Source organism: Bicyclus anynana, chromosome 22 (genome assembly GCF_947172395.1).
Source record: "Bicyclus anynana chromosome 22, ilBicAnyn1.1, whole genome shotgun sequence".
NCBI lineage: Eukaryota > Metazoa > Arthropoda > Insecta > Lepidoptera > Nymphalidae > Bicyclus > Bicyclus anynana.
Window position 1 is genome coordinate 2,039,282 of NC_069104.1, and position 20,487 is coordinate 2,059,768.

A 20,487-nucleotide genomic window follows, 5' to 3' on the forward strand; every position below is an offset into this window, starting at 1 on the left:
TTTGTGAGTCCAACTGATAACCAGCATGCGTCTAAACGCCCACATTTCGAACGCTTCTATACGTTTCCTGATGTCCTCTTTTACTGTCCAGACTTCACATATAAAAGTATGGGCCAGATGTAACAACGCAGGAGTCGAATGCGCAAAGGGATCTTAAGACTGCGATTGCAGAGAACTTTTCTCATTTTGTTAAAAGTACTTCGAGCTATTTCAATGTGAATGTTTTCTTTATTTGAACAAAAAAAAACAATTGGTCAGTTTTCAGCCAATGTGTCCCGATGTCGTGCTAATAGATAAATTGCCTGCAATCATCACCAACTACAAAGCATATTACCTAACTGTCTGCGGCTTGACTTCATTGATTTATTATTGTACGTTGACCCTTGTGGCCTCTGCCGGCAGGTAGGTCATCATCATCATCATTTTTTAGGGTTCCGTAGGTACTGCATTCAAAAACTCAACTGTGAAGGAAAAACATCGTGAGAAAACCTGCATACCTGAGAATTTTCTTAATTATCTGCGTGTGTGAAGTCTGCCAATCCGCCTCGACGGCCTCCGTGGCGCAGTGGTATGCGCGGTGGATTTACAAAACGGAGGTCCTGGGTTCGATCCCCGGCTGGGCCGATTGAGGTTTTCTTAATTGGTCCAGGTCTGGCTGGTGGGAGGCTTCGGCCGTGGCTAGTTACCACCCTACCGACAAAGACGAACCGCCAAGCGATTTAGCGTTCCGTTACGATGTCGTGTAGAAACCGAAAGGAGTGTGGATTTTCATCCTCCTCCTAACCAGTTAGCCCGCTTCCATCTTAGACTGCATCATCACTTACCATCAGGTGAGATTGTATTCAAGGGCTAACTTGTAAAGAATAAAAAAATAAAAAAAAAATCCGCATTGTGCCGGCGTGGTGGACTATTGACCTAAACTCTCTCATTCTGAGAGGATACTCGAGCTCAGCAGTGAGCCAAATATGGGTTGATAATTATTAGGTACTTTAAAAGGAAAAATCTTGGCCCTTATAGTTACTTTTTTTATTCTTTACAAGTTAGCCTTTGGCTACAATCTCACCTAATGGTAAGTGATGCAATCTTAGATGGAAGCGGGCTAACTTATTAGGAGTTGGATGAAAATCCACACCTCTCTCTGTTTCTACACGACATCGTACCGGAACGTTAAATCGCTTGGCGGTACGTCTTTGCCGGTAGGGTAATAGGTTGGTACCTACATGTCTTAAGTTAATAATAGTTTGTTACTTTGTAAATTATGTCCAAATTGTTTTTTCTGCCATTATTCTAAATGTTTATAAAGGTGTGTAAGCCTGTACAAACCTTAGACCATTTAAATAACAGGACCTGCCTCGCTAACCGTTACCCCTCTGGCAAAGATCAAAAATCTATTATCTAACGCGTTTATAAAAACTGTTGCTATAGAATCGATGTTTCATTGGTGTAATCGTTTTCGTCGTGTAAAGAGCTCCCTATAAATGCCGATTTGTGTAGTTCAATGGCATAAAAACGGCCAAAAACTTGTAGTTTAGTAAAAGATGGAGTAACGTTTCATTTGAAAGTATTTAAAACTTAATTTTATCAAATTTGTAATAAAAACAATTTATAAAAAGAATCGATTCTTTTGACGAAACAGCCAAACATCGATGAGTAATCGAATATTCTATGTATTTAATCTGTGTATAATAATCTAAGCAATGTGTTTGTTAGTCTGTGTAAAAATTACGCGTGTGTGTATTATGAGTCAATTTATAGATGTGTGTAGTGTATGGACATAGAATATTTTTAATGGTGTTAAATATTTTCATTGTGTGAGTTTACCTCGTCCCCCTCATAAAACGACAAATAATTTTATTTGTGAATTTGAGTGCGATGCATTTCCATTTTCTAATTCGTCTATGGTACAAACAAATAACCATGGCATGTTAGCAATAAGAATTATTTATAAGTCTATTGTTCTAACAACACTGTTACAATATATTATATAATAAAGACATTTAAAAATAAAATAAATAATAAATAATCTAAGTAAACTAGGTATTGTTCATTGTTAGGATTTTACGACCCTTACAATCAAGAAAACTGCTTGGAACCAATTTAGAGCAAATTAATCTTGAACGTCTATATTAGATAATCATCTCATGATGTTTCTACAGGAAGCAGTAAGATAAAATTAAATTACAGATATTGGTTAACTAGCATCGCTATGTATAATCATGTAAATCTTAATAGTAACACAGTAACCTACCTAACAGTAATCGTTTGGGAAAAATTTTAATAAAGAAATACAACCAACTTCAAAACCTAAAATTTTTGTTTTTTGAAAGTTTCCCTAGATTTCTCTAGGATCCCATCATCATGTCCTGCCATGATGACAATACCCTTTAAAACAAAAAAAAATGATTTTTTTTTTGTTCAGTTACATCTTCTTCTTGTGTATGTAAGATGTAACTGAATAAATAATAGAAGAACCAAAGTCACCGACATAGTTCAACGAGTCACAAAGCTGAAGTGGCAATGGGCGGGGCACATAGTTCGAAGAGCCGATGGACGTTGGGGTCCCAAAGTGCTGGAATGACGACCCCGCACTACAAAGCGCAGTGTTGGTGTGGGGCTCGCTTCGCTTGATGTCGTCAGTCCCCCACCAGGTGAACTGACGACATCAAGCGAGTCGCAGGGATTCGCTGGATGCAGGCGGCAGTATCGTGATGTTTGGAAGTCCCTACAAAAGACCATATTCCACCCATATTCGACTCACTGCTGAGCTCGAGTCTTCTCTCAGAATGAGAGGGGTTAGGCCTTAGTCCACCACGCTGTCCCAATGTGGATTGGCAGACTTCACACACGCAGAGAATTAAGAAAATTCTCTGGTATTCAGGTTTCCTCACGATGTTTTCCTTCACCGTTTGAAACACGTGATATTGAATTTCTTAAAATGCACACAACTGAAAAGTTGGAGGTGCATGAAAATTAAATGGGACCAATCTGGAAACTCTATCAAACAAAAAAATATTTTTTTGGAGAGTTTATTTGGTTATAACTACAGTGAACTTCCAACAAGAGCCTCAATATTATCTTATCGGTAAGACCAGTAGGACTCATCACTGAGGGGTGGTGGTTCGATCCCCGCCCCGTTGGTCTATTGTCGTACCCACTCTTAATACAGTTTTTCCCGACAATTTGGAAGAGAATGACAATATTGGTCATAATTAAAAAAATATGGCAAATATTATTTAAAAAAAAATACGTGTGGCACTTGGGAACTGCCGCTGTATTATAATTATAATTATGTATAATTATAATTATTTATTTACCTGTTCAGTATTTTTTTTTAGAAAAGAATGAAAAATATTCTCTCTCTGGTATAATAACTTTTGCCCCTTCACACCACTTGACTAGTTGAGTCGATACGATAACGTCGAAATGTGTTAACTTGATGCACGGCTTGGGTGTTAGATTTATTTTCGTTACGGAATTTCTTAATTCGGTCGCCGCGCCCGCGGTAAAAGCTATGCAATAGCTTAAAAGATAATAATGAAAGCAAGAATAATCTAACCAGAACAGAAGAAAGAACGACTTGCACTTTCATGCCTGCACCACAAAGAGGTCGATGAAAACGCTGCAAACTGGTCACAACGTTCAGCCCTCATTTGCACGAGAGTTTTTTTAACGGACGTTAAAAAACCGTTCAATTATAGTATGAAGTTTAATGAAGGTCTATGCGCAAAATTTAAAATGAAACACTGCTCGAAAAATGGTGGACGGAAATTTAGCGTTTCGGTACGATGTCGTGTAGGAACCGAAAAGGGTGTGGATATTTATCCTCTTCCTAACAAGTTAGTCCGCTTCCATCTCAGATTGCATCTTCACTTACCATCAGGTGAGATTGTAGTCAAGGGCTAACTTGTAGAGAATAAAATGAAACCTTGTGTTTTAAGAACGCTGTCATGTGAACATATACTAGGGAATGCATTTGTTGTATTTGAACGTTTTATTTCTAACGTCCGAAATTCCTCAGTGCCTGAAGACAAAGGCCTTCGAACAGTGCGTGTTGCCAGTGATGACCTATGGTTCCGAGACTTGGTCGCTAACTATGGCCCTCATAAGAAGGGTCAGAGTCACACAGCGGGCAATGGAACGAGCTATGTTAGGAGTATCACTGCGTGATCGAATCAGAAATGAGGAGATCCGCAGAAAAACCAAAGTTACTGACATAACTCAACGAGTTGCGAAGCTGAAGGGTCAATGGGCCGGGCATATAGCTCGAAGAGCCGATGGACGTTGGGGTCCCCAAGTCCTAGAATGGCGACTCCGTACTAGAAAGCGAAGCGTTGGTTGACCCTCCACCAGGTGGACTGACGACATCAAGTGAGTCGCAGGGATTCGCTGGATGCAGGCTCAGTATCGTGATGTTTGGAAGTCCCTACAAAAGGCCAATGTCCTGCAGTGGACGTCCATCGGCTGATATGATGATGATGATTTCTAATGTCCGTTAAAAAAACTCTCGTGCGAGTGAGGGCATGTTGGCATTCCTCTGCGCATGCCCAGAGTACAAGCGAGCCGTAAACACAGGGACGTCAAAATGTACCGAGGAGGCACGTGTAGGAAACAAATATGTGAATAAAATACAGAAAACAGTTTGGAAAATGACATCGACGACTATTATATGTGGTGAGTTATTGTTACCTTAATACAACTTGTGAAATAAATCAATTGAAGTTGTTTATTTGTGAATATCAGTATTATAAAAATATACAAAGGTGTTAAGCCTGTATCGCTCCCGATCGGCATGCAAAATATAATGCAAAATTATTAATTGGTTATTAATATTGTGTAGTATGTGCGGAAACGTGGTCCTTGCGTCTACAACACCACATCTGTGGCAGCAAGATCGATGCCCTGGAGATGTTGGAGACGTTTGTTGAGGATTCCTTGGACATCATTCAGAACCAACATTTTCATTCTCAATGAACTAAACAATCACTATTTCGCAAATCTCGCAGGAACCATGTCTTTTGGGACAACCTATGTGTTAATCTAGGATATAATCTATCTTCAATCCAATTTTCAGCTAAATCGGTTAAGTAATTATTATACTTAATAAAAATAATCGGAGTTTAAGAGAAATTTCGGGAAACTATAAAATTTTTCGGGACATAGATGTCTTGGCTGTGATTTGGTTATTGATCCAGGGTATTATCTATCTTCAATTTAAATTGGTTAAGTAGTTGCAATGTTAAAGAGTAACAAACAACCAAACAAACATCCAAATATCCATACAAACTTTCGCATTTATAATATTAGTAGGACTAGCAAAGATATCTCTGGATCCACTGAAGTGATTTTAAATTCTGTAACACTAAAAATTTTACTTCTTTATATCTATGCTAATGTTATAAAGCTGAAGAGTTTGTTTGTTTGTTTGATTGAACGCTACTGATCCGATTTGAAAAATTCTTTCAGTGTTAGATAGCCTATTTATCGAGGATGGCTATAGGCTATTTTATCCCCGTATTCCTACGTAAACGGGAACCACGCGGGTGAAACCACGCGGAGTCAGCTAGTTATTATTATATACGAATATAGATTTGAAAAGACAATTTAAATATCGTAATCATATTTTTAATAATGATAATGATGATAACTCTATTAGTTTGTATTCATTCATTGTAAACAAAATATATCGTTACAGTTCGTTTAATTCACATAAAACCAGCCTCTATAGCTCAGTGGTAAAGAGGTTGGCATCAACATCGTCCCCTCGTTCGCTATTCGACCCCCGACACTCCTAACATAGTATTTTCGAGTAATTTAAAGGCAAAGTGCTCGTATTAAAAAGATGTAGCTAATTTTCTTTTTTTTGTTTAAATTCTGTTAAGATCTTTTTATATCACAATTTATTTTTGCATTTAGAACAAATCACTTTTAGACAATTGATATCTTTCGAAAGAATTTTTAAACTTCTTGAAATAATTATTTTCATTGATTTTCCATTTATTTATACAAAAAAAAAAACCTAAAAATGCCATTATCTATATCTGAAAAGCTTTTATAAAGTCATAATAATTCAAGGATAAAAGCAAATGATTAATTTTTCCATACATTTTGTACGGAACATCTCTTCTGATGAATCTCCATAACGTCCGAAGTTAACATGAGTAAATAAATTGAATTTAGAAACCCTTAATTTTCCGGCCTTGGAGACAACTTCAGTCCGGTACAAACGTCGCATTGCGCAGACCAACCGGCAGCTAACTTCACACCGTATACAAGCAAAACACTGAAGTAAATTACTTGTACGTAAAAATATAAACATAGCATTCTACTGAACATGATAGTGCAATTTTAGACAATAAAGTGTTGTTAATAGTGCCGTGTATAGTGTTTATTATAAAAATACACATTTTTTTTACAAATACACTTCTAAAAATTTCAAGGGTAAGTATTTGTGCGAATGCATAAATTATTATAAGCCTACGCAAGAGTATGATTAGATTAAAGTATTTTATTTTTATAAAGCCAATTTAACGTCGGATTGTTTATTTAAAAATTATGTGAGGTTTACTGAATGACGAAAATTTTGATATATAAGAAAATTTTAGAGAAACTAACGCCTATTGGGGAATTGGGAAACCTAAATAGGTCTGGTTAGGAAAATTCCTGACTTCAGTTTCAAAACGATATTAAAATTGCATGGCATAATAGTTTTAATTAAATCTACTAACTAAATAAATTGTTGATCCTTTAATCAACAAATATCTCCAATAAACAAACATTATTAGAATATGTATGCCAATTTAATGAGGAAAGTGGAAACATGTATTAAAGAGTCGCGTGTTATTAAATCAGGTATGTAATTAAAAAAAAAAGGTTAATGGAATTTAATAAATTATTAAAAAAAAAAAAACAGTGACGCCACCGGGCGTTGACATCAATTAAAAATGTGTCGCACTCGTAGTTGCCTGCACTGCGCTGAATCGATCGCGGCAACACGCATGCGCGGAAACTTCCCACACGTCAGTGGAGTCAACTCGCGAACGGTCGCTGGTCTCCGCGATGCCGAAACCCACTCCCGTCGAGGACCTGATCATCCCACCGCAGGACCAAAAGATATGCGGGACCATATGCGTGTGTCAAATGACAGCCGTTCTTAGCTGCGTAGCCATCGTGTATCTAACTGTGGCCATTTACATGCCATATACGCGCGCCATCGCGTCAGGCATCGACCCAACCCCCATAATGTGTACGACAACTAGAGCCGTCAACAAAGACAATTGCGACTGGGGCTCTTGTGGCGAGTGGTGCTTGAGCAAGACCTCCGGCGCGTGCATCCAAATCTACGTCAACGTCAGGAAGAATGGAACGTCCTTGTTACTATCTGAATGTGGCAGCGCTGCTAACAAAACCTGTTACGGCATCGATCAAGAGAACGCCAAGAAGTATCATTGCATTCGAGATGAATGCAGAAACTTAACTGGCACCTTCAATTGCACGGAAGGAAAATGTATAAACATAACAGACGCTTTCGAATGCGCTTTCAGAGATACAGATCCACCGCTGAAGTGTTCCGGTAGAAGAGGGAAGATCACGTGTATAGACGTTCACGGATTGTTTTCGTGTAGCAGAGGCACTTGTAGAAAAATAAAAACGCCGTACAATTGTGACAGACGGTGCGTCGACATCCCGACCCGTCACAAAAACGTTATAGTACTAAGTGGTGATAGAGTGTTTCTAGCTAGGTGTTCGAAATTGGCTCAAGAGGACGGCGGTAATGTAGTTTGGACTGATTCAGGTGAAGAAGTGTTGATGTTGTCCTGTCACGCTGTTCACAATGGCACATCAGGTGTTGTCGCCGTTGATTGTATCAACGCAGCTTTGCTACCGAGAACAGATATTTCTGATCTGACTAACTTTACATATTTACAATATTTATACACCATCAAAGCTGTTCCCAATAGAGTAATCGCGCCATCTGAAGTTGAGCTGACAATGGCTAATGATAGTAGATTAATGATCAATCTAGAAGGTTGCGTGAACACTTTGGCTGATGAGTGCAAAGAATTTCTAAAAACGTACGGACGCGATGGAACTGACCACAATGCTAAAGCAAGATTTCCCTGCTTCTACACTGAAAACAATCCGGATATAGTGGTTGCTAGATTTGATTTGGATGCTACATATCGCCAGTTCCTAGTCGCTTTGGTTCTGCCGACTGTGCTTGTGGTGGTGTCATGTATAACGTTGCTGCTATGTCAGACGACAGTGGAGGTCGGTGATGATGCAAAGATGAGATTCAAGAGCTGTGCTGGTGGCCAGGCTGAGATGCAGCTGTCACCGAATGATCCTGTTTCTCCCCTCTGAGATCAGTCACGTGAGCTATTCAATAATATTTGCAACTATATATTTAATCTTATTAATCATTATTACATTCTTATCCACCACCAATAGGAATAAAGAAAAATGGCAAGACATTATAACGTCATATTTAGTGATTATTGTACAGCTACAGAATTTAGTGAACAGTGCAAAAAGTATGTCCAAGTACGTCATTTAAACAGTGGAATTAATCTTAAACGGGATGTAGTTACCGAAGCTGATCATGCGACAGGAAACATGCATGAGTCCAAGAAGTAAAATACAAGTTTAGAATATCCATCTCAAGTACTCAACGCGTGTGTCCATATTTTTACCCAAGATTTAATTTATAACGCAAACTGTCTTTATATTATTACATAATCACTTTATTCTTTTTAAGGAATTCAGCAGAAAGTAGGTAGAGTGATGATTTTAACCTACTTTAGTCATTTAGTTACCACGAGCCTTTGGTTTCCCTCTACCTTTGAATCGATAACACTTGACCTTGGCCCGATTACTCCGTGACCGAAATCTTGCGTGCGTCAGTTCGAACTACCTCTAAAGTTAGTGTTGGAGCTGTATCATGGCAATATGTACCGATTATAACGAAATAGTATTGTCATCACACAAGTTTATATTACCAGACCAGTACAGATGATAAATTTTGTGCTCAGTTTCCTTTAGCAAAGCTTTTTAATACACTAAGGGTAGCTGAGACTAATTTACGGAATGAACACCCTGATCGGTGGTGTAACCAAGGTGTGCCTTTGGTCTGATTTAGAACAAACTGTCATTGAATATTTCTTTAACGGTGATGAGTTTGATTAAACAACTCGCGTAGCATTTGCAATTGTTTCTGATCAAAAAGTGTTACTTTTTTAGTTTCTTGATAAGAATCGAGATTTAAGTTGACGAGTTTTTTGTATTTCGTGTATAATTGTAATTTATTTTTAAAATATATATTTTCTTTAATTTCAGGCGTTCCCCTCCTCTGCGAGGGCCCGGCTAGCTCACTAAGAGACGACTAACCGCTTCCAGTGCTCCACACAACCTCCCAATGTCGACCATGAGCAGATCCCGGACGAGTCTTTCGCCCGCCACCTCTGAAAGATCGACTCTTCCTATGGGCGCATCCGCCGACCCTGACAGCCCGGAGTTCATACCTCTAGAGCCGACGAGGGAGGAACTGCTTGCACATTACTTCGAGCGATTCAAGTTTTACACATCGCTCTGCTTAGGCACTTCAGCCATACTCGCCGTCTTCGCTTTCCTTTTCCTGATCCCCTTCGTGGTAGAGCCGGCGATCCAGACTATACTGGCAGAGTTCGCACCAGAAGCCGGTATATGTGCTGTGTCAGAACACGCCTACGCGAAGACTCTGACCAATTGTACGTGGGCATCCTGCCGCGAAGGCTGCACAACAACTCCCACCAAGTGCCACAAAATCCGCGTCAATCTACTCCGACAGCCTTTTGTGGAGAACGCACCAGTACCAACTGAATGGGATGCAACAGATTTAAAGTTCCTGATAAATCCAGAAGGTTGTGGCTATCCACCTAGAGTTAACTGTTCAGAGTTTGCAAGCGATTACGCTGGGAAGAAGTCTCCTAAGGTGTTCCCTTGCTATTATAGTCAGACGCGGCCGGAGTTGGTTGTAGCGAGATACTCCTGGGACTCGACGATTCGCGGATTGATCTTGGCGTTGGTGTTGCCAACTACGGTCTTCGTGATCAGTTTAAGTGTCCTCGCCTATTGGCACTGCCACTGCTGTGACAGGGCCTGCAATAGACGAGTTCACGCCGAATCCTACGCTAGCAAAGAGGAGTAAGTATTACTACTTTATTATTCATCCATATAGGGCCTTAGAGACAATGACGTTATTTTTTAAGTGTTGGTTATTTTTAATGGTATGTGGCTAGCCTATTCACTAATTTGGTATTTATTAACAATGAAATGAGGTGAAAAATGTCATCTACCTACCGGATGACTTTGTTACATAGAATCTCAATTTCTTTTATGTCAATCAATATACGTCAAAGTTAGTGAATTAGCCTGCTGATGAGATGATTATGAATGCATGAGCATTTCGTTGTGATTTCCTATTAAAAATTTTAGTCTTGTAAAGTTTTTCAACATAGAAGAGCTTCCTATATTTCCTCTTAAATCTCTTTTGAGATAATTATATAATTTCTTTATTATTTATAGTATTACGTTCTTTTAGAACACTGAAACTTCTATGTGGAAGAACTTGATTTTGTTGATTTAAGATACGCATTTGAATTAGTTAAAGGTGCTGTTTTGTATTATTTTATATTATTATGTAGTTTTATTTTGATTTTAGCCTGATGTTTCAATAAAATGGGCTTGCAGGACGCATTTCAAGTTCGGTGATGCAACATTATAGTAACTTCTATAATTTGTTTGGATCTAATGATTCCTTCCAAGTATGTTAGTATGTTTCCAACATTAACATCCATTCACGCTGTGTGTCACGTCTGAATCTAGCAAGTCACATTTTATATGTACGAGTATTCTCAGTGTAAAGTAGTCTTTGTTATCTTTGTTTTAAAGTTTACATTTGCACTTCTAATATCTAGTGCAAAGTATCCAAGTGCAACATCTATACTTATAATAAATCTGTGAAGAGGTCAATTCTGTATGCATAACTGTATTATGAAATATAATTCCAAAATAACTATCATGGGGTGATTGGTGATCGATACTGATGCAATCAGTAAAATTTTTGTCTGTGTGTCTGTATGTTCGTTATAGAAACGAAAAGTAATCGACAGATTTTAACGAAACTTGGTACAATTATTCTTCATACTCCTGGGCAGGTTAAAGTATACTTTTCATCACGCTGCGATCAATAGGAGCAGAGCAGTAAAGGGAAATATTGGGAAAACGGGAGAAATTACGCCATTTTTATAGTGGATTACAAAGGTCTAAGTCGCGTGCATCCGCTAGTTGTAAAATAAAAATAACTAGAATTAAACGACCTTAAAACAAGGTACATTGGATACATTTTTTAGTACTCAAAATAAAAGTAAAGTAGTAGAAGTAATGGTACATTTAGATAGATTAGAAATACGATTAGAGTACATCGATTAGTAACACTGTCTGTCCTAGACATGGCACTATAAATGCATTGTAACGTAATGTAAAACTTTTGAATGCAATATACTCGATCCTCACTTACTCTGTAGAGGAGATCGGGGTAAGACGAAAGAGGGGAGCTACAGAGGAGCGGGTGGAAACACACGTGTCTATTAATTGTTACCGCCCTCTCCTCACTTACTCCCCTCTATCGTCATGCTCACCACTGTACTGCATAGACGAGGACATTAACCAATACCCAATGTGATGCGGTGAACTGTTAGATAGGTAGTGTATATGTATATTTTAGTTATGTATGTCTTACCCATGCCTTGTCTATACCTTTCTATGCACAGTATTAACATGTGTGTAGTTAAAAGTATCATAGTAAGCACTTAAATAATATGTTGGTATAGATCATAGTTGGGGTCACAAGGTGCTGGAATGGCGACCCCGCACCGGAAAGCGCAGGTCGACCCCCTATTAGGTGGACCGACGATATCAAGAGGGTTGCAGGCAGCCGCTGGATACTCGCGGTTCGATACCGTTTTGTTTGAAAGTCCATGCAAGAGGCCTATGTCCAGCTGTGGACGTCCATCAGCTCTTAATGATGATGTTGATGATGATGATAGATCATGGACAGCCAATTTGAATCGCACAGTGTAGGACCAGACCTTATTTCTTAGAGGACAAAATAAGGCACCACTCTGCTTAAATACGAGTTTTCGCTTAGGGTCTATAGTAATTATAGACTTATGTTTAAGTCTATAATTACTATAGACATTTAATGTTCATCAATAGTGCGGCAAATTGAGAATATCACTCTCTATATAACTGCGATGATACGAATGAGAACGATTTTCATGTCCCGAAGCCACATACTCTTACTACTGGATCTATATGAGACGGTTTTAACTATTGCAAACTAAAATGATGATTTTTGAAAGAGTAACTGTTCAGTTTATTGCAGTCTCTGTTCATCAGAACCTGCAATTGAAACCGGTGGTAATCTTTACGAATAGTCAAAGTTGATGTTTCAAAATTAAACTACAAATTAACGAATTTTGATTGATTTGCCAATTTTTTTTTTAAATTCAAATTCAAAATTCAAAATTCATTTATTTCAAGTAGGCTCAGTTTACTAGCACTTTTGACACGTCAGTTGACTATTTGTAAAGATTCTACCACCAGTTCGGAAGGCAGGTTCTGCTGAGAAAATACCGGCAAGAAACTCAACAGTTTTATATATTTGCCATCGTCGTCATCAACCCATATTCGGCTCACTGCTGAGCTCGAGTCTCCTCTCATAATGAGAGGGGTAAGGCCAATAGTCCACCACGCTGGCCCAATGCGGATTGGCAGACTTCACACACGCAGAGAATTAAGATAATTCTCTGGTATGCAGGTTTCCTCACTATGTTTTCCTTCACCGATTGAGACACGTGATATTTAATTTCTTAAAATGCCCACGCCCTCCGGAATCGAAGGCAGAGGTCATATCCACTGGGCTACCACACATATATTTGCCATATCTTATAAATATGACCAATATTCCCATTCTCCTTCAACTAGTCAAGAAAGATTGTATTAGGAGTGGGTATGAAGAACCAATAGAACAATAGAACCACCACCCTTCGGTCATAATCCAACCGCTCTTACCGTTGAGCTATTGAGGTTTAACCTTTATTTACCAAAGGCCAATTTTTTTCCACAGCAGCAAGCTCCTATGCGAACTGGACGAAGACCCCAGTGACGACGTGTTCTGACGCCAGGTCACCACCACCGCTCGCCGCCGCGCCTCGCCCCGCTCTGAGAACTACACTCAGCTCTGAACTAGCACGCACTGACTGAGCGTATGCTGTCATGAACACTGACCGTCAGAAAATGCCATTTTCCTCCCTCTGTGACACAAAAGTCAGAGTTAACAAAGATAAGTCGGTTCTTCAATCTAATCATTCTATTGCAATGCTAAAAAGGCCGTTTCCTTGCCTCTGTGACACAAAAGTCAGAGTTAACAAAGATAAGTCGGTTCTTCAATCTAATTATTTTATTGCAATGCTAAGAATGCCATTTTCTTGCCTCCGTGACACAAAGACAGAAATATAACGGTGACTAGTGTTGTTTTTATCGTTTAGTATGATAATGATTCTTTTGCACAATAATGAGCATTTACATAAATTGAAAATAAGGGCAAATGTCATTTTCCTCCCTCTGTGATACAAATTCGGAGATATTACTTACAAAGATGGCTATGTTTTTATCAGTTCGTTCATTAGGGTAGGTATATTATAATAATTCTTTTCATAATCGTGAACGTTCACAGAATCTCAACAACTCAACATCAAGAAAAATACCATTTTACCTCTCACTGTGATACAATGCCAGAGATATTACTAATACAGTCACTTGTGTGATTAATGGAACGCAAATCAGATAACGATACTTTATAAGTGCTGTCACAAAAACTGAATGAGGAAGAAAATTACATTTTTCCTTCCCTGCATGACACAAAGTCAGAAATATTACTAAGACAGTCTTTCATCTGTGTTATTATTGGTTATCATTTAATGATACTTTTGTACAATATATTTTGACAGCTTTTGATTGCACATCGGGAGGCACTATTTGCCCAGAAGTGCAGTCGTGTTTTTTGTTTCATCATCATCATATCAGCCGATGGACGTCCACTGCAGGACATAGGCCTTTTGTAGGGACTTCCAAAAATCACGATACTGAGCCAACTGCATCCAGCGAATCCCAAATTACGACTCGCTTGACGTCGTAAGTCCACCTGGTGGGGGGTCGGCCAACACTGCGCTTACTAGTGCGGGGTCGCCATTCCAGCACTTTGGGACCCCAACGTCCATCGGCTCTTCGCACTATGTGCCCCGCCCATTGCCACTTCAGCTTCGCAACTCGTTGAGCTATGTCAGTGACTTTGGTTCTTCTGCGGATCTCCTCATTTCTGATTCGATCACGCAGAGATACTCCTAACATAGCTCGTTCCATCGCCCGCTGTGTGACTTTGAGCCTTCTTATGAGTTTTTTGTTTAGTTATAATTATCTTAATTTTTAAGTTAATTTAGTTTTAACTATTTCTGTCCAGTCTTAAGCTGAATAAATGAGTTTTATTATCATTATTATTATTTCAACATTAACTACAAATTTGAAAACATGCTGTGATGTTATTTTTTAAGAATGATCAGGGATTAATAACACCATTAATATACATATCACGCTATTATATTTGTCATACAAAAAGTTAAATGATACAATTTCAGCATTCTTTCAGTCTGGATAACAGCATACGCTCAGTTTATATGCATTACATACTTGTACAATATATTCGTATATAGGAAACGCCGAAAAATATTGGCAAAAGGGGAAATGTAGCACAAATGCTTACTTACGAAAAGATTGGAACTTCGGCTTTCGGCTCAACGCCTCATTTGAACGGTTAAAATTTTTAAGTTACCTTTAAGTTATATTTTTACCTTATAATAGTAATTTGATGTTATAATAAGTGATACTCTATCAGGATATAACTAAAATAAACATATTTTAATTAATTACAAAACATATTTTAATTAAATATTACGTTAAATAGTTTATTTACGTTAAAACGTAATTGCAGCGAAGCTTTGCGAGGTTAAATGTGTATATAAATAAAAAAACAGCGTCTCTTTATTCTAAATTGGAGCTAGGCCGGGTAGGTTTAAGATCATTTTTATATTTTGCCTTTAAACATTTCTTTTTGTATCTATATTATGTCAAAAGTTTAGTGGTTAAGCATTAGGGATGTACTGAAATTCGGCTCCTTTGACTGTAGATATTCGGCCGAATATTCGGTATTCAGTGTTTAATTTTGTAAACTACTTACCTATATTACACGTTACAAAATATAAACTGCATACCTACTCATATTTTAACGTAAATAATATTTACAAAGAGTAATTTTGTATTTCAGTTTATTTACTATATATTTATTTACAAAATATTATGAATTTAAAAGAAAATATTTAAAAAATACCCGCCATTTAATTATTTATTCATCAATTATCAATATACTGACCCCTCAGGATGTCAAAGTTTATCCTTTGGTACAAAAACGCTTTGGTAAACAGACGCATGGAGCTATTTGTTAGACATTAGAGATTTATTAATAACTGTTTTGAGGTTCTGTAGGAGCCTAAAGTCATGCAAGCGCCGCAAATATTAAAGTATTTAAATTTATTTAATAAAACTAATATATATGTTTTAAATAATTGTCTATTACTAATCTTAATTATTTTAAAACCAAATAATTAACAAATAAAACAATTTTTTATTACGTACGAATACTTCGATCGAAGCAGCGGAATTTCATAATTCCGAATATTCGGCTAAACTCTATATTCGACGGGACGGTTGGTCCATCACTAATATACATTCTAGGTACTAAGTGTGGACATTATTGCTGAGTACTCAAAATCATATCGCTTTAACTTAAATTATATTTTAATTTAATTATTTTCTATTGACACATTATATGGATTGTAATGTATAAAAAATATTTATCATAGTTGTATTTTTATTCTTATGAAATCACATTAAGGATATAATAAGCTCAAATGTTCAAAATAATAGATAACTATGTTAGTTTTAGATACAATATAAATTCAAATACCAAAAATACTGTTTAATAAATTAACAAAACTATATTACAATTTTGTTAGTTGCGATTAATATTGATGTAACTAAAATAATTAAATTAGTATACACTGGACTTATTTTCTTTTGCATAAGATGTAATTATTAACTCATTATTGTAATTTTTAGCGCAATAACCGTAGACAGAGAAGTAACTAGACAAATAAATAGCATCCATCACATTCCCTAAAAACAAAACTACGAGTAAATAAAGTTTGATAGAGGTGTCATGTGACGCATGTCTTGTTTTTCTGGCCAAACAAGTTTGACAAAATGTGTCAATTTTGTATCTACATAAATAGACTTACATTACATTATTATTAATTCATAAAATAAATGTAGCGTGAGCACAGAATTACAATCTCAAACTTTTTTAAATTACATTTACCAGTTAGCTTAAAATAAATTGCAGTTAGCTTAAAATAATTGGTTTAGTGTATTGTGTTGTAATTTCAAAATCACGTCATAATAGAATATCTTTTGACTTACGACGCACGCCAATTAGTTGTTTATTTTTTTCTCTGTCTACGGTAATAATTATTATTAAGATTAGTGTTCCCTCAGTGCCTGAAGACTTGTGTCTTCGAACAGTGAGTGTTGCCAGACTTTATGGCTCTGAATCTTTACCGATTCTGGTATTTGCGGATCATAGCATGCTAAGAATGTTTATTGTATATTATTGGCATTTGAAAAACAGTATCAGGAGTAACAATAGTATGTTATGCGGAGGGATGAAAGTTACGTATTATTATAGTATAAGATTAAAATGTTAAAGGGCATTGCTCAAATTGGCATATGAAACAACAAACATAAATATAATTATAATTCATAGCTTATAATATTTAACCTTTATACAATTACTACTTAATGAATAATGCAGAAAACAGTTCTGTTTGAGGGACTTCTAAGCACATCCGTTCTGAGATGCCTGCATCCAGCGTCTTACTAATTTCGTCACATGGGGAGTCGACAAACATTGCACTTTCCATAAAGGATCGCCATTCTTACACCTTGGGATCCCATCAGTTCTTCAAACTATTTGCTTCGGCCACTTCAGCTTTGCGACTCGTTAAGCTTCGTCTAAACTCTGATTCTTCTCCGGATCTCCTCAATTCTGATCTTAGATCGCTCCATCGTCCACTGAGTGACAGCATTCGTATAACTTCTTCAGAATATTATAAATAAAATATTATAATTATAAAAAGTGTCCGTTCAATTTTGTTATATAATATGATTCTATTTAGGTATTCTCCTTCTTCTTCCTTCTGGGCCGTTTCGCACTTGGCCATGTGATTGGCCGTTGTGCGTTATTTAGGTGTTATTTACTTAGGAGTAGGTACAATAATTAATAGTAATTTTTCATGTCTGTGGATTTCTTAGGCCAACTGTGTGTGTTTGCTGAGCAGTGTCCTTTGCAAAAATGTAAAAAGATAAAGAATGAGAGGAAGACCAAAGAACAAATGGATGAAGTGTGAGAGGAGTAGTCGTATGATAAGTTAATGTAAGAGAATGTCATGTTGTGTGATTGAATTTGCTAATCTATACTAATATTATAAAGCTGAAGAGTTTGTTTGTTTGTTTGTTTGGTTGAACGCGCTAATCACAGAAACTACTGGTCCGATTTGAAAAATTTTCAGTGTTAGATAGCCCATTTATCGAGGAAGGCTATCGATTATATATTATCCCTGTATTCCTGCAGGAACGGTAACCACGCGGGTGACGCCGCATGGCGTCTACTAGTATAATATAATATAACTTTTGCTGCTGCTGGTGATTTTCGAAAATTTTGGAATTGCTTTTATTTTAAATGTTTCTAAGTGCAAAATAGTGCTAACAATCAATATTTACGTTTCAGATAAGAAAAAATATTTATGAGTGAAGATGGTTGTGCTTTTGCTGTGTTTGTAAATTTGAAATAAGTACTATTTAAAAAATCCATATTTAAAAAAAAAATCTCGAGTATAAAATAAAAGCAATCCATTATAAAATGACCATAAACTCAACTAAACACTAGGAAAGTTAAGTTTGTCGTTGGCGAATGCCATCGATTTGAGAGGAAAATAGTACTTCTCTGCAAACTTACTCTCTCTAAAAGACTTTCAAAAGTGTTTGTAAATTGCCTAATATTATGATGTTATTTATGCGCTTATGAAATAAATAAAAAGCGTTGAAATGAAGGTTTCAGAATGTTGTTGGCTCATGCAGCGTGTCTAAGGCCTAAGTTATGTATAGTAGAGTATCTTGAACGAGAGCGATGTCAGCTATTTCATCATCATCATCATCATCATTGTCAGCCGATGGACGTCCACTGCTGGACATAGGCCTCTTGCATGGACTTCCAAACAAAACGGTCTCGAGCCGCCAGCATCCAGCGGCTCCCTGCAACCCGCTTGATGTCTTCGGTCCACCTAGTGGGGACCGAAGACATCAAGCGTAATAGTCAGCTATTTACGAGTACATTATAGTAATTGTGCACGCAAGATAAATTTGCGCGTGGCCAAAACCGGAATCATCTTTCTCTAGGCGACTCAAAATCCACAATATCTCAGCCCCGAAAGTTGCTGGAAGACAATTACCGAGGGAGTAAAGATACCCGCGTCTTACACGCGAGCAAGGAGGTTAAGCCTTGAGGCCTCAACCTCACCTCACCTCGCCTGTTTTACGGGAGGAGAAAACCCACACATCATATCTCTAGGCGACCCATAGGCAACAAGGCCACAGCCTCGAAAGGGGCTGGAAGAAAATGACCGGGGGAGAAATATCCCCGCGCCTTACCCGAGCAAGAAGGCTAAGCCTTGAGGACCCCACCCGGATTTTATCATCTGGGAGATGACTTGCCTATCTCTAGGCAGGGTAAAAGAGATATGTAAAGCTGGCAACACTAAGTCGCGCAAGCCGCGTGCACTTATCCTGCGTGGCTGCGTGTACTCATTCAAGAAACTTTTCTATTGTGTAACTTAGTTCTAAGATTAGATTACAAAGTTTAGATGTTTTTCCGCTTCATTTTGGAATATTTGATTAGAGTTTTGAATTCGTCGTTCATAGAAACACAAAGCTTACGATTATAGATATAAATAGATAACATAATATATTTATGTAGATGAAATGCACAGAATTAAACAGAATTAGATTTTTTTTCGCAACTGTTCATAATGTATTGAGCTTGTTAGCGTGAAATAAACAACTGTAGTTTTAAAATGAATTTGAAAAATAGTTTATACCAAAAATACTTTTTTACGTAACTAAATACAGAAATAACCCTAAAAATCCCAATTTTCGTGATTTTCGACATATTTTTACGCATTCTTTCAAATAAATAATTATTTCGTAAAACCACGAAATAGGTTTTAAAATCATTCTTTAATTTTATTGATTCGGAATTTCATTAAATTTAAATAAAATAATTAAAAAACAAAATACTTGTTCCTTCTAGAGTTTTCCTATGTAATTATTAGTCCCAATCACGTAAAATGTGTAAACCATATAATTAATCGAAATAAATTATATAAATAAATAATTATTAATTAACTTTGTTTGTACGCATTTTTTACATTATCTGCCATAATCGTGTGATATTAATGCTTAAAAGTATTGTTAAAAGAAAAATAAAATTATTTTTGAGTCTCGGAAGTACCCAATAGTTTTAATTAAATTATATTAATATAAATAAACTTGTTGTTAGTTAAATAAAAAAACTATCTTGTTGTTGGTTCTAATAAAAGTATATTTATTGATTTATTATATTTGATTTAATTATTTGATTTACTGAAAATGGAGGCAGACATGATTAATATACGTTCATTATTATATTTATTCCCGAAATTTTTAATTTTAATTTTTTATTTGAATACATTTTTTATTCAAATATTTGCGTTACATTTTTAATCGTGTTTATCTCCGTTACAAAATTATCAAAATTTATGTAAATTGTGAACCTATCAAATTGCCTAAATAAAAAAGAGAATTGTAAATATATTTAATGTATTTTTGTTGTTTATTCGCTGTATTTATGTAAATAATTCAACTTTAATTATTTGGCAAAATAATGGTCACACTCAGAGATAAATGACATTTTTACCATACGCAAATATTTTCAATAGATAGTTTTATTTTTAATTTTAAACTGTTATATTAAAGCACTATAACTATAATGCTTTATTTATATCACTACTATTTTGACTACTTTTTGTGGTCATGGTAGTTGTCCAATATTATTTTTATAGTTTAAATTATAATAATTATAGACAAATATATAGTTTTTGCTCGACTTGGCGGCGGCACTGCCGTGCCCATTGATTTGTCTCTGGATATGATCTTACAATAAATAATATTTTCCAGTTACATTGG

At 36.5% G+C, this 20,487-nt stretch overlaps 2 protein-coding genes across 2 annotated transcripts; both read left to right on the plus strand.

Moving 5' to 3' along the window:
• The first annotated feature begins 6,719 nt into the window (after nucleotides 1-6,719).
• On the plus strand, nucleotides 6,720-8,361 carry LOC128197995 (uncharacterized). Its single transcript, XM_052888383.1, has one exon. It carries the CDS (start codon nucleotides 7,057-7,059, stop codon nucleotides 8,359-8,361), a length of 1,305 nt encoding a protein of 434 aa, XP_052744343.1. The 5' UTR covers nucleotides 6,720-7,056.
• A 1,051-nt stretch (nucleotides 8,362-9,412) lies between these two features.
• LOC112057868 (protein tipE) lies at nucleotides 9,413-19,905 on the plus strand. Its single transcript, XM_052888384.1, has 2 exons — nucleotides 9,413-10,179; nucleotides 13,166-19,905. Exons 1-2 carry the CDS (start codon nucleotides 9,413-9,415, stop codon nucleotides 13,215-13,217), a joined length of 819 nt encoding a protein of 272 aa, XP_052744344.1. The 3' UTR covers nucleotides 13,218-19,905.
• Nucleotides 19,906-20,487: the final 582 nt, after the last annotated feature.